Genomic DNA, 14604 nt, shown 5'->3' with positions numbered 1-14604 from the left:
CGCTGTAAGGATACAGCCACTGAACTGGATACAGCCAAAGAGGATACAGCCCCGAGTGTCTTCTGGTGCACTTCGCGAGAACCTCCAGTCTCGCGAGACTTCGGAAATTCTTTCCAATTCTGTTGTGGCCCTGAGACGGTGTGCTTCATGGCGGTGGCGGTATCTCCGGTAAAATTAAACTTCTGTTAAATATCTTGTTTTCAGGTCGTCGGTTGCATTATTTACAGATTTAATACAGTTCATGGGCATATAACATCCGATGTTTGTAGTATTATAATGTGAATGTCTTTGTAGACTACTTCGCCTAATAATACAATCTCACTATGAAAGGCCTCAGAAAAATGTACGTTAGGCTAACTAGCGACCTTCCCCGGGGTATGTACGTTGTTTTATGATGAGGCAAATGTGGATTTTTTGTAGTATATAAAGTGGTTATTGATATTTTATGCTGTAGAATGGTCGTTAGTGACTTTTATAGTTCAACAATTCGATAGCTAGTTGGCCTCTATGTTCTTCTGGCTGCCTTTGTTTACTCGCCGGAGCGGTAACTTCGTATTTTGGTCGACGATAGAGGTTATCGCGCTAGCGCGCTGGCTAACGTTAGCTTGTTGGTTTGGGATTTCTGGCCCGCGTGTGTTTTCTCGCGAGTAAAATTTGCGTTCTGAAATTGCAGATTTGAAGCCACCTAGTCTAGGGTTACTTGCAACTGTACTACACAAACTAGGTGCAAACGTATGTGTTGGCCACCAAATGTGAGACTAGTCGCTCAACGCTAGTGGTGGCTTGCCATTTTCCTCAGTCAAGTCCGCTGTGATTGTTACACATTTTGCATTTATATAGTAGAAGTTTATTTTTATATTTTAAGTGCAGTAGTTCGCGACATTTTGTTTTCAGAAAGCATAGTAGACTAATAGCTGGTTAGCACAGTTGTTCGTTTTTTAACGTTAGCTAGCACGTAGCTAACTAATGTGGTAGTCCAGTCGCAAGCCAGCTAGCTTGCTGTCTGGTAGACTAAGGCTACTGTCGGCCTGACGTTGCTGGCCGAAATGTCCAATTAGATGAAAAGGATGTGACCGTCGCTATGTTGTGTGTCGAGGTGTATATGAAACGCCAACGTTTTCTCGAACATTGAGGGATTTAAATTTGTTTATTATTTTGTCTTCAATTTATTATCGAATCTAACTTTTATCCGCCATGGTCCTCCTAACCGCTTGTCTCGCTGTGGCCATTGGCCAACCTGCGAAATACAAACCTGCGAAGCCCAACGGTAGCTATCGTTGGCTGGCTAAGCATCGTTGGCTCGGTCGCTTCTCCAGTTGATCAATCATCTATTATATATATATATATATATATATATATATATATATATATAATGGTATTCGTATGATTAATACAGTGGCTGCAGCGTTTATCGTATTCTTTTTGGATGGCTTGTTTTACAAGATTTATAACCATGCAGGTAACCATTAAGGATGAAACATTGCATTAGCTGCCCAGCTAGGCGTCGAAGCACTGCAAAGCATTGCTGAAAATTTGGGAATAAGGGAAACATTTCATTGTTAATTTCAAAATTTTCAAGTATTGAAAGAACAATTAATGTATTCTGCAAAATTTTCCTTGAAATGGTGCCCCTATTTACTACAGAGTGAGGTAGCTAGAATCTCGCCCATTTAAAACAAACTTGGTGTTGCATTGCTGTATGCCTCAGAAAACAAGGGATTCCATGTGAACAAAATTTATATGTGAAGGATGCCATGGTCTGAACTTTTGTAAACTGCACACGGCCTCTAATGAAATGTTTTGACTCATTCGAAGGCTTCTTTTTTTCTCCGTAGACTCTATTTTGAACTGTTAAAGCTCTTCCCATTAATTAACTCTCCACGGGTAAAGTGCCTCAGGAGACCCATCGAAGAGCTGGCTTTAGGTAAGGGGCCCATTTTCCCATAATGTAGTTTTGCATTCAGGGTTAATTGTTGCCTCCTTAAGCCTCCTCAGTATTGTACAGTACTATGTTTTTGAATGAATGAAACCATGTCTGACAGATTTAACAAAAGTCAGACCTTTGAGCAAACAATTGACTTGTCAGTAGTGCAGTAGTGTTGTTCAAATGTTGATCAAGCTTCTATATTGATAATCATGAGTTGACTCTCCTTTGAATTGACCCAGCACCTTTTAAGCACTAGCAGCCTGTATGATCATAAACTTGTGTAAATTTCTGGAACAGCATGAAAATAATTAACAAATGTTTGTATTTTTGTTTGCAGTTAATTGATTATATGCAAGGCTAAGGTCAGGCACCTAGAGCTGTCATAATATTCACGAAATGGGGAATAAAATAGCTGCCATTTTGTCTGTCAGTATATTACAAAAACAAATACAACCTTGTTGTAATGGTGTTTTCAAGTTACATTTTTAAGATTACATACAGCAAGTAATTGGACTTGCAAATAAGTTTTCCCGGCTGAGCAAATTTCATTCTGACGACCTATTTTTCAGAGCATGTTATAGAAGTTTTCATTTTTGAGCAAATAATTATACAAACAAAAAATGTTTGCATCATTTCTGAGATTTATCTTGGCTATTCTGTATTTAAAATCTGTGATAGGAATGAAACAGTAGGGAGCAGGTGCACTGTTGAGGGATTCTGTTGTCAAGGGCTTCAATGTATTTTAGAAACATACTGGCAATACCAATTAGCTGGCTGTTTTAAACATTAAGGCTTGGTAACTAATGTTCTTGTGACCTTTATCATTAGTCGTCTGGCAACATTGTCGCACAACAATGTGCGACTGTTTAATTATTGTTGAGCTAAAAATAAGTATTACTAGCCAACTAGCTACCATTGATGAAAATCACACTCCAGATGGTAACAAGTCTTCACTCGGCAAACGCATATTATCATCTTTCCAGGGAATACGCTTTTTAACACACAAAAAATGTTGCTTTCTCCTGCTTATTTATACACCAAATGGCACACCAGTCTGTCACTATGGTCTTTAATATCCTTCTCTAAATGATTTGCTAAATGTCATTACCTGTAACTGTATCGTGCAGCAGTGGTTGCCTCTCAAGACTTGCCGAAGACAGAGGCTGCCATGGGCAGAACATGTGACTGTAAAGCATGGAAGCTTTTTATGCATCATATATCCAAGTGATAAAGGCCAAGCCCTCTCCTATTTGTATGTTTGTGTGGATGAGTTGGCGGTATGCTGAGTTCTGGCATTCCTGTTTGTTTGCAGGGAGGGGAGGCTCTGAAGATGGAGAATGGACAGAGCACAGCCTCCAAGCTTGGCCTGCCTCCTCTTACGCCTGAGCAGCAGGAGGCTCTACAGAAGGTATGGTCAGGTGTGGGGTATCGCGGCATTCTCAGAACTGTGCTGGTACTGTGCTGATAATTATGCTTTTCTATTTTCAGTGTGAAAAATATTTTCTCTTTGGATTTCAATATTGATAATAAGAGAGAGAGAAATGGAGCTAAAGCCCAGTATCAGTCTTCCCCTCCTGAAATCTTTTGACTTCAAGGATTAGTTATGCAGGGGGATCGGTAAACAGGATTATCAGCAGAGCAGTTAATATACATGGGAGTTTACAGGTTGCAGGTATGTTAAGCACGGTCTGCTCCAGGCTGCAGGCCCCAGGCCCCCTGCCTCAGACGCTTACGTTCTGTCCCTCTGCGCAGGCGAAGAAGTATGCCATGGAGCAGAGCATAAAGAGCGTGCTGGTGAAGCAGACAATCGCGCACCAGCAGCAGCAGCTCACCAACCTGCAGGTGAGGGGACGTGCCGTCCTGACCGCCTCATCACCCACAAAACACTAATCCCCTCAGGCCCCAGGCCCCTGGCCTCTCCTCCAAACACTAACTCCAGCCCCAGCAACAGGCCCATATCTCCTCAAAACAGTGACCAAATGACCATGGATCTCTCTGGCTTTCTATGCGATTGGGCACTTTTAGATGAGGTCACATAGCTTTGATTTGCTTGCTTTTTCATTAATGGTTCAAGCTTTAGCTGTGAGGTGTTTTCTTTTCTATACTTTGCACAAGCCTGCCCATAAATTCCCAGCTAGAGCTAGCATGCCAGAAAATAAAATGTATCCTATTGCTCAGAAGATTTGTTTGAAAGAGCCTAAGCCATGTGTTGTAAGGCAGATACGTTAGAAAATTGCCCCAATATTGTCAGTAGCACAAACAGCCAGTTATGTGGTATTTAGATGAATTCATGCTTAGCAAAGGCTGTTGATTTGACAATGTTTTTGAACATGTGTATTGTGAATGTATGTACTTGAACCACAGTGCACAGTCTTTTTAAAAGCAAGTAGTTTATACAACTTTGTATGCTGCATGACAATGACAGTGTAAAAGTCTGTGACGTGCATAGTTGTACAAAGGGTACGTTGTGCCTCAGAGATTAACACACATGGCCCAGTGCATTCTAGCTCAAAGCCTTGTTACGTGTGCTCCCAATCTCTGCTTAGACAGAAATGTGTCCTGGGGTTTGCTTCTTTCTGTTCTTTTTCAGTTGGAGACGAGCATCAGCGGGAAGACTATATTGCTTGGCATATTGTACCTACTGTAACTGTTCACTTCAGGAGCTTGTCAATGATTTTCATGACTGTGGCCAGATTGTGGGAAGCACTTGGGGGTTTGGGTGGGCAAGAGAGCTGAGCTGATCAGATGGGCCTGAAAACTGGCGTTTCTGTGTGGGGGGGGAAAGTAGAGCGGCAGGTTTGACGTGTGTTTGTGTGTCTCTGAGCTGATGTCTTATCTAAGCAATGCCTTTTTTTAAAAAGAAAAACAAAGCAAAAAGAAGAGATTATCTAACCTACTTTTCAGCACTTTTTCATCTTTACTGTCTTTCAGATGGCAGCAGTGACAATGGGCTTTGGAGATCCTCTCTCACCTTTACAATCGGTCAATAGAATATTAAACTTTTTTCTGTGCGCACTCCTGTTAAAGGGACTGTTACCCTTCTTTAACGGGCCACTCTGGCCGTATCCCCATCTCTGTCAAACATGGAGACCGTCGCATATTTTGAAAGCAGACATGGCTTTTTGGGTTGGGGTGGGGGTGTGGTTACCGCTTTGGTTGCCCAGTGAAATTGAATAATGCAAAGAATACACAGACTACATATATTCCCCATTCAGGCACACAACTATGCGAGTATTGTTGGTCAGTAGTCTGGTGACAACGTGAATAAAGTAGTAAGTCAAATCTGTCAGGAAGTTAGATGTAATCTGTGCGTACATATTAGGATTTTAGGGGTTATTTAGTGGGAGCATGGACCATATTCTTGTAATTTTGTGATTATATCTATCAAAAAAAGTGCTTGCATTCACCCCAGCTATATTTTCTTTGCCAGGAGGGTTTTTCACAAGATTTTATATATCTTTTTTTATGTGGTTTTTAACCTTTACGCATGTAGGGAACAGCGCATTTTGCTTTAACGTGCACGACACACTGATACCTGCATTTTAAGGGTTATTTGCATCACCTTTTTGCTTCTTCCTAAGCAAATGTTAACTGTGTGGGGTGAATGTCTCAGTGCAGGACATGAAGTCCATGTCTCCTTTATAAATATGCATCCACTTTGCAACAGCAGAAGGGGAGGAAAAACCAACCTTGGCTTGGGTTTAAAGAGGGATAGCAGTCACTTTAAACAATCCGAAAGGAGAGAACTGCTCAAACAGGGATCCCTTGTTGGCAATCTCAATTTGTTGTACTGTGGTAGGCAAAAGAAGTCACCATTCTCCTTGTATGACTTGGACACAACTGTTTTAATAAAATGTTTGTAAATAGATAGTTTTTGATTTTAGTAAAGAGAAAATAAAGTACTGCTTTCAGTGTTTAACCGTCCCTCCCCTTTTAAAACGTAAGTGTAAATGTTCTCATTAGGCTCTTTATCCTCTTTCCAACTGATAAGAGTGGTGATTTGTGCTTTTTAAGTTTGAATTTGAATCTTTTCTGCATCGCTGGACTACAGGTCAGTTTCAGGAGCCAGATATAAGTGAAGGGTGTGCAAATTCACCATTTTAAAATGTTGCTGAAATTGCACAAGTTTGATAGATGGCTATCCTGGGGATACTATTTAGATGCTATTTAAGATTTAGCACATTGTTTTAATGTTTTGGAATTGTGTATATCAATTTTGATGCTCAAATCTTTTTGATGCTTTGACTTATTTTGTATTATTCACATTCCAAAAATATTTGTAACGGTAATATTTTTGGTAAAGTCTGTAAAAAATGCATTGTAGAACCCTTTGAACTAGCTGTAACAGCCGCCCAGTTGTATATCTCTGACATTGGCCTGTATGTCTATTGTGGGGATACAAGTAATGGACTTAAAAGTATTTTAAGAAGAAAGTTGTAGTTACCAATTGTAACTGATTAAAATTTACCTATATACTTTTACATAACTGTATTGAGTTAATGTCTTTCTAACTGAGGCTCCATAAACACTAGAATGGAATTTCCTTTTCGCAGGTGGCAGCCCAGCGGCAACGCGCACTCGCCATCATGTGCCGGGTGTACGTTGGTTCCATTTACTACGAGCTTGGGGAGGACACCATCCGGCAAGCCTTTGCCCCGTTTGGACCCATCAAGAGCATCGACATGTCCTGGGACTCTGTTACTATGAAGCACAAGGTCAGTGTTTAGCTGGGTAACGTTTTGGGCTTGGGTGTCTCCTGCCCCTTTGTCCTTGTAAAATTGTGGGAAGATAGAATCTTGTACGTTTTTTAAGTAATTGAATATCAGTAGACATGTCATGTCAGCTAAGTTGCAAGAAGACACTAGCTCAACATTTTAATCCTTAAAAAAAACAGTAAGTTGTGTTTAGTTTGTTGCTTTAGGACACACACTACCTGTTCTCTTGCATACTTATTAAACTGCTTATTTTCCTTATGCCTAACTTTCTGCATGCTATTCCTCCTACAGCCGTTAAGCTAGACATGTCATTCCAACTTTGTTAGATTCACTTTGGCCCAGAATAGTGTGCTTATATGAAGCTTTCAATTTGCCCACGTGGTGGCGCTATTATACCAATAGCAATATGTATTATGCCATGACAATAGGTCATGACATTTGGTACACAGGTCCCTCCCCTAAAGGAACAAATTTGTCTGAAGAACCCACAAGCTCCTCCTACTTGGATGTTCCACCATTTTGAATTTTGTGAATAACATTAAAACAACAGTTGCTCCAGTGCAACTGGACCGTATATGCACAAAACTAGCATCAGTGGGCCAAGCTCTACAAGTAATATAATTTTCAGAATTTTTGCTCAAACATTATGACCCCTGTGAGGATGTGCAACACCAGCGATTACATACAAATATTTTGTGTAAAAACATTACAGCTGTTTTAGTCAATGGCTTTCATTGTAAAGCTCTGGATAAGAGCGTCTGCCTGTAATGTAATGTAATATAAAGCGGATTTGCAGCTTTATTTTGACTGTGGTTGAGCTATTCAAAATTAAGTTTGGATATTTGGAAATTTTCTAGATATTTGGAAGTGGTAAACAAAGGTGCAATTTGCTGACATGGTGCCATTATTTGATAGTCTACAATTAGGTTGTACTGGTCATAAGGTTACACTGGTAGACAATACATCGCTCAACCTTTTAAATCTGATAACAGCTAAAGAACTGCGGAAGCAACCACACCACTGTTTATTCATAACATTCTAGATAGCACTTGTTGTCACTGGATGATTCCCTGCACCACTGTGAAGTCACTGAAGGCAGGTGCTATCTGACCAGCCCACATTGCAGGCTGGTAAGCGTTGAGTGTAACCCCTCAGAGTAACCCTGCATGGCCGCTCCCCGCTGCAGGGCTTTGCCTTTGTGGAGTATGAGGTGCCGGAGGCTGCCCAGCTGGCTTTGGAGCAGATGAACTCCGTCATGCTGGGAGGGAGGAACATCAAGGTGAGACTTCTATGGAGCAGCCCCACCAGAGTCCTGTCCTCGAAGAGTCCGGGAGACCTGCCCAGCGCCTTCGGACCACGTCCGCCCTTTAACCCTCTCATTTCCGTTAAAGCTCACCAGCGGAGGAAACCGGATCCAGGCTGCCGAACAAGCAAACATTGTCTTTGTGATGTAACGCGCATGGCCAACGTGCCAAGTCGGATCAGTGACAAGTTCACTCATCACGTTTGATTAATGCATGGGTGTTTCCACATTTGTCCGAATGTGCAGTTGCATGTGTGCAATGTATACTTGTGTGTGTTTGTGTTTTTCATGCAGGACAACCAAATGTGGAAAATGTTTCTGCTGACTACGTGAATTAAACGCATTGTTTGAGAGCAAAGTTCTTCTAGGATACCAGGAAGCGCGGGGTGCAGCGCTCGGTGTCTGACTGGCACGCGGTGCCGGTGTGCTGATGATGGGCTGCGCCTGGCTGGTGTTGCTTGGCCGCCCCTCCTGCAGCACAGATACTGTACAAGTGGTCAGCTCTTCATTGTTGGAAACTGAAACCAGCCTGGAAAAAAACCCAAAAAGCCCAAAAAACAAACCAAAAAAGAAAGAAAACAAGCGGAACAGCGTGTCCACTTTAAGCTTTGTCCTATATGTAAAATAGCAGTCGCGCTCGCCGTTTAGGTTACCATGTGAAGACCTAGTTAAACTCGTACATAACTCCATGCTCACACGCACGCATATGTACATCCATCCAAAGCGGCGTTTCCACTAGCAGGACCTCAGCTGCACTTCGGCCAGCACATAAGCTCAGTATGCCCGAGAACAGTTTAACGTGGCCCAGTTGTATCAGACATGGGAGTTACCCTGGCCGCTAAAGCATGGAGGGGCTAAGCTAGGATCCTGTGGCTCGGTCGGACGGCAGTTAATGTCAGGGAGAACCAGTCCAATTTCCAATAAGAGAATCTTACCTTTACTGCCATACTGAAAGCCCCTACTATTTGCTTTCAGCAAACTTGCTCAATCGTTGGCCTCTGTTCTTAATGGAGGTTAAAATGCGTTTAGTACCAAGGAAAATATAAAACTTAAAAAAAAAAATATATATATATATATATATATGAATTTGCGTGTGCTATTTTCGTCTATTTACAAAAGCTAGAAATGATACAGAACACAGGCAGTTTAACTCTTAGATAAAAAATCATCAAATGCCAATCTCTTCTGATAAGACTAAAGGCCTCATAGGATCCGCAGTGCGATAATCGGCGTCGGCTATATATTTTTTTTGCGCAAAAACGATCAGTTCTTTTGAGACGACGAAACTGTCAGCTGACATCAGCTGTTGCGCCTGCATTTCCAGAGTGGATTGCAGGCGCGCGACAGTAGTTTCCGAGACCACGTTCTCGTTCTTCACCTGCAGCTTCGGCGTACATTGCTTAGGTGCAGCTAAGCAAATCTAGTGGAAATGTGGCAATAAAAGCGCGCTTTTGTCTCCGTGCAGGACGTTTAAAAAAAAAAAAAAAAAAAAACGTTGCACATACGTCCATGACTTCAACCGCATTTAGAGTAAAGCTTTCCTCAGATGTCAGAACACTTGAGGAGGTGCATTGCTCGGTGTCCGTGTCCTTGACACAAGTCCATTCAGTGGCCCTGTGCTGGTATCTGTGCTGTAGGTGGGGCGGCCAAGTAACATCGGCCAGGCGCAGCCCATCATCGACCAGCTGGCGGAGGAGGCACGCGCCTTCAACCGGATCTACGTGGCATCCGTCCACCCCGACCTCTCAGATGATGACATCAAGAGTGTCTTTGAGGCCTTCGGCAAGATCAAGTCCTGCACATTGGCCAGGGATCCTACAACGGGGAAGCACAAGGGCTACGGCTTCATCGGTGAGCACCGCAGCCCCCCCACGCCCTCTTAACTGCTCTCTCACTCTGCGTCTCATCGCTCAGGTCTCTGAATCTGCTCTCGCTCCCCGTCCAGAGTACGACAAGGCCCAGTCGTCCCAAGACGCGGTCTCCTCAATGAACCTCTTCGACTTGGGTGGCCAGTACCTGCGGGTAGGGAAGGCCGTGACCCCACCCATGCCCCTGCTGACCCCGACCACCCCCGGCGGCCTGCCCCCCGCCGCAGCCGTGGCTGCCGCTGCCGCCACAGCCAAAATCACTGCCCAGGTAAGTGCTTCAGCTCCTGCAGTTCTCTGTTGCGTGTTTAGGCAGATCAGGCACGTCCTTGCATTGTCTTGGTAGCACTTTCTAATTGCTGACCAAGAACAAAGGTTTGGCAGTGCTAGTATAGTCTTCATAGTGGTTGTTGCCATTACAAATAAATACAAAATGGAATGTCAACTTATCGAGTCAGACTAATTGTGCTTATGTAATTATGTTGTAGTTGAATGGAAGACATGATTAAGGTTATAACCTGGAAATAACTGGTTAGGCTAATCCCAGTAGTTCAGAAGGGAGAAGGTTTGGTGTAGCCATGAAATTTGGAGTGTCGAATATCTAGTTTACACAATACAGATAAGTTGGACATAAGGTGTAAGCCGAAATGAAAATAAATTTCCCTTGTGTCCATAGGTTGCAAGTTTGTCTTAAAATATATGCATATTTAAAATAAAAAATAAAATAAATAAGTTTTTCAAGCAAATCTAACAGTACCCAGACACAACCTTATTACAGATTGATATGATGAAGATTACTGAGATCCAATCCCTGCTTCTGCCAGTTTACTAACCCCAGTTGGACACCTAGTTATTCATCATTAGTATAGATTCTCTTCTGCTGTCAGAACTGTGAACTGTTCCAGCTGCAGAGAACTTTGGGTAATGGTCCACTTACGTTGAGCCTAAGGGCACAATTGTCAAACTACATATTACTGTGTGATTTTTACTGGAAACTAGAAGTACAGTCAGTCTTTTTCAGTCTATTTCAAGTTTGCCTGATAGCTAGTAAAGTATATTTAGAGGAAAAATACATACGTGACATTGCTTTAGCACTTCATAAAGCACTTGAAGTATTTGAAACTGAAGATGGTGATAAGACTGAAATAAATTCTCTCATCCTTGCGGATCTTCTGAGAATTGGACTAGTGTCAAGTTGAAGTTTTAAGAGCAGATGGGTGTGGCACACTGCCCCAGGCTCAAACTGCAGAATGCTTATGCCGGATATATATGCTCAGTAGGCATTTTATTTATTTGTTTTGCAGATAAAACCAGGATGTGTGGTGTTTGCATATTTTAAATTATTAATCATTATTTAACCTAACTAATTATTATTTGGTCAACCAAGTATTCATTCAAAGCGCACACACGTACAGCTGGCTAGTGTGGCCTAGTTCCTCAACATTCATTTAGTTTGTTAAAATTGAGTTTACATCTGACACTAGAATATTCTAAAACCTTCTGTAGAAGTGTTATCACAAATGTTATTAGAGTATCCAAAGATCTTATTCCTAAAAGATTGTTTGTTTTGAATACACAGTGCACTCTTTTCATGCAGACTTATTCAGCTGTTAACTGGACAAATTAGAATAAAACATTAAACCCCCTCTATGATGTTAAAAGAAGGAACGGCAGGAAAGTGATCAAACCATATATGGCATCTGGGACAGTATCCCAGAGACTGTCTGGGATTCCTGGAGCTAACAGTCGGACTCCACTGCGCCTACTGCCAGACAGGCTGGGAATACATGGCGGGCAGCTGGCTTCCTTCCCCAAAAGACAGTGCTAATCTCTGAGCCATTCCGTTCCTCACTGGCCTGTAAAACTGCAAAATAACGGCTCTCACAGGAGTAATCTGGGCAGGAAGCGAGTCTCCCTGCTAATCAGCCACCAGTTAGTTATCTCAAAAACACCCAGGCTATGGAATAAATCATGAGATCTATGATTGTTTATGGCCAATACATTGTTCAGAACAAAGGTTCAGTTGATTCATTGTTTAAAACTGAACTTTTCTCCTCGTTTCAGACTGCCTAAAGGTCAGATTATCATTGCTTGTGTAAATGTGTAATTATAAATGGTTAAAAAAAAAGTCTGATTCTTTGAATCTTAATCTTAAGATTATTTTTGGTCCTTTTAAATATTTTAATCTTATCCATTTTTCATTGTGTTTACAGCCTGCTTGTTTTACTTACCATTGTCATCCATCAGACATTTTACTTTCAAATTTACTGTTTTACAGTCCTCACTTTTTACAAATGAGGTAGTGGAGTTGTGTAGTCGCATTAACATTACAGCATTACATTACACATTACATTAAAGTGTCACGCCGCACATTAAACACGCTCATTTGACATTCAGAGCAGAATGTCGACAACATCGACTCGCGCCTACGTCTGTCTTGTCTGTCCTCGTCCGCGTCTTTGTGTTTCTGTGTTCCATGTCGTGGTCCACTTGCACTGTCCAGGCGGTGTTCCCTTATGTCCCACTTTGTTCTTCCAGGAAGCAGTAGCAGGAGCCTCAGTACTGGGGGCGTTGGCCTCGCCTGCCCTGTCACTCGGTCAGCAGCTAAGCCTTCCGCAGGCTGTCATGGCTGCCCAGGCGCCGGGCGTCATCACAGGTACATCCGCCACAGACGGAGGGGGAAGGGACCAGGCGGAACGCAACGTCAGGGGGGTTGCGGCCTCAACCCTTGAGTTTCTTGCCAATAAGCCTAAATTTGAAACGGCGTCAGAAAATCCCAGAAAGCCGTCACTTTTGAAGCATGTAATAAAGTCTGCCCTAACAGAGCTGCGGGAAAACAAAGCCCATCTTGGAGGAAATGAGTGGTCTACCTCTGATATGATTTCAGGCTTTTCTGGAGCTTTTCGGGTACATGGTATTGGTGCGTGGCCAAAAATGTAGCGTGCTCCTAGGTGACATGCTAACTCTTGTCAATGTTGATGTCTGTTCAGACAGTTAATGTGTTTTGTCTGTGCACTTTACAAAGCATCCACCTCCACGTAGATCTGGACCAGAAGCATGGATTGAATTGGTCTTAGCCCCACCTGTGGGAAAATTGGCCTAACACCCTCTCTCGCGGCAGGGGTAACTCCGGCGCGACCCACCCTTCCCGTACTGCCCCAGGTTGGGCTGGTAAACCCAGTGCTCGCCTCGCCACCAGTGCTATCTGTAGCACCTGCCGCAGCTGCACAGGAGGTGAAAAAGGAGGAGGAGGAAGAGGTGTCGGCAGATGGGACGGGGCAGGAGATGCTGAGTGAGCAGGAACACATGAGCATCTCTGGCAGCAGTGCCAGGCACATGGTTATGCAGAAGCTTCTGCGGAAACAGGAGGTGAGTTCTGGTGACACATGATTGTGCTTAAGATTGGATGTACGATCTGTTGCAGTGATGTATATTTGAGGCTGTCTTCCCATCTGAGCTACCGTAGTGCATTAGTTAAATAGAAGCATTTACTAGGACAGGGCCTGTTAGACTTGGTCCTTAACCCCTCTGCTGGTTTTTGTTACAGTTGCAACAATGGAATTGTAACAGGCTCTACATTGTTCTTAATTAGACCCATTTAATTTTATTGAGGAGTGGTTGCCTTCTGAAATCAATATATTAGAAATGGCTATGAATACAATTAAGATAAATGTCCCAGGATTTGTAATCAGTCAGATCAATAATTTATTTTTCTGCAATATGCTATATGGAAAATTATTCCTTTATAAAGAGACTATGTTTTTAAATTCATTAAATTATAGATTGAGTGGTGAAATGCATGTGGTTTTAATTTCTGAGTGTTGAAGCCAGGTCACGGTCACTTGTCCATTTGAGGAAGTTTGAATTCAAAACCAAGCTAAACCTATATTGTCTTAAGTTTAAGAAAAAAAATAATGTAAGAAGTTTAGTGGGTAGAACTAGTGTTACAGCTGCATTAATGGAAACTAGATTTCTGATTTTGAACAGTAATAAGAATAGAATGACTGAGATAATTTTCAGTATAATTAGCATTATTCTTCACTGCCAACTGCCATCTTCTCGTGCAGTCAACGGTGATGGTCTTACGGAACATGGTGGGCCCAGAAGACATTGACGACGACCTTGAGGGCGAGGTGACGGAGGAGTGTGGCAAGTTTGGCGCTGTCAATCGCGTCATCATCTACCAGGAGAAACAGGGCGAGGAGGAGGATGCTGAGATAATAGTTAAGATCTTTGTAGAGTTTTCTATGGCCTCTGAGATGAATAAGGCCATCCAGGCACTCAACAACCGCTGGTTTGCCGGTCGCAAGGTCATCGCAGAGGTGTACGACCAGGAGCGCTTTGACAACAGCGACCTCTCTGCATAAACTGTCTGGAAACACCCCTGACAACCCCTCTCCCCTCCCTCCCCACACCATCTCTTTTTCCCTTGCTCAAACCCACAGCCGCCATCACTGCTGCTAGTGATTCTGGCCGCTCTTTTAAACTGTAATTATTTTTGTATTGATGTTGATATTAATATTATAGTCCCTTTGGGGATTCGCAAAATAAACAAGTAGCGCCTCATGGATTTTTTTTTAATTGTCAGCTACTGTGAAGGACTTGACATTCATTTTTTTGTATTGTTTGCAGGTTTTTTTGTAATCTAATTTGAACAAAAATTCATCATTTGGTTAGCCCTCATTTGTTTTGTTTTTTTAATGAGTACCAAAGTCAGCTCTTCTAAGGACTCTGACATCTTGCGACAGAGTTACTGGTTCCAGTTTCCCAGATAAATAAATTCTTCAAATATGA

The 14604-nt window shown here is 42.5% G+C and overlaps 1 protein-coding gene across 5 annotated transcripts; it reads left to right on the top strand.

Annotated features, from left to right (window-relative positions):
* On the top strand, positions 1-14604 carry LOC135252661 (poly(U)-binding-splicing factor PUF60). Of its 5 annotated transcripts, XM_064331001.1 has the most exons (12): positions 13-168; positions 1836-1924; positions 3240-3335; positions 3680-3769; positions 4859-4909; positions 6481-6642; positions 7829-7921; positions 9583-9796; positions 9891-10081; positions 12340-12466; positions 12932-13179; positions 13878-14604. In XM_064331001.1, exons 3-12 carry the CDS (start codon positions 3258-3260, stop codon positions 14175-14177), a joined length of 1554 nt encoding a protein of 517 aa, XP_064187071.1. In that variant the 5' UTR covers positions 13-168; positions 1836-1924; positions 3240-3257; the 3' UTR covers positions 14178-14604. The 5 variants fall into 5 exon arrangements, with proteins under 5 accessions (XP_064187070.1, XP_064187067.1, XP_064187069.1 ...); XM_064331000.1 differs by lacking the exon at positions 1836-1924 and having other exon boundaries at positions 1-168; XM_064330997.1 differs by lacking the exon at positions 1836-1924 and having other exon boundaries at positions 12-168; positions 12349-12466.

The sequence above is a fragment of the Anguilla rostrata genome, chromosome 4 (assembly GCF_018555375.3).
Source record: "Anguilla rostrata isolate EN2019 chromosome 4, ASM1855537v3, whole genome shotgun sequence".
NCBI lineage: Eukaryota > Metazoa > Chordata > Actinopteri > Anguilliformes > Anguillidae > Anguilla > Anguilla rostrata.
The sequence above is the reverse complement of the archived record's forward strand: the minus strand, read 5'-3'. Positions and strand labels throughout refer to the sequence as shown.

Excerpts from the sequence above, each read along its gene's own strand:
- LOC135252661 (XM_064331000.1), top strand. The coding sequence starts at position 148 with ATGGCGGTGGCGGTATCTCCG. Across the intron at positions 6,643-7,828 it reads CTGTTACTATGAAGCACAAG|GGCTTTGCCTTTGTGGAGTA; the intron begins GTCAGTGTTTAG and ends TCCCCGCTGCAG. Across the intron at positions 7,922-9,582 it reads TGGGAGGGAGGAACATCAAG|GTGGGGCGGCCAAGTAACAT; the intron begins GTGAGACTTCTA and ends TCTGTGCTGTAG.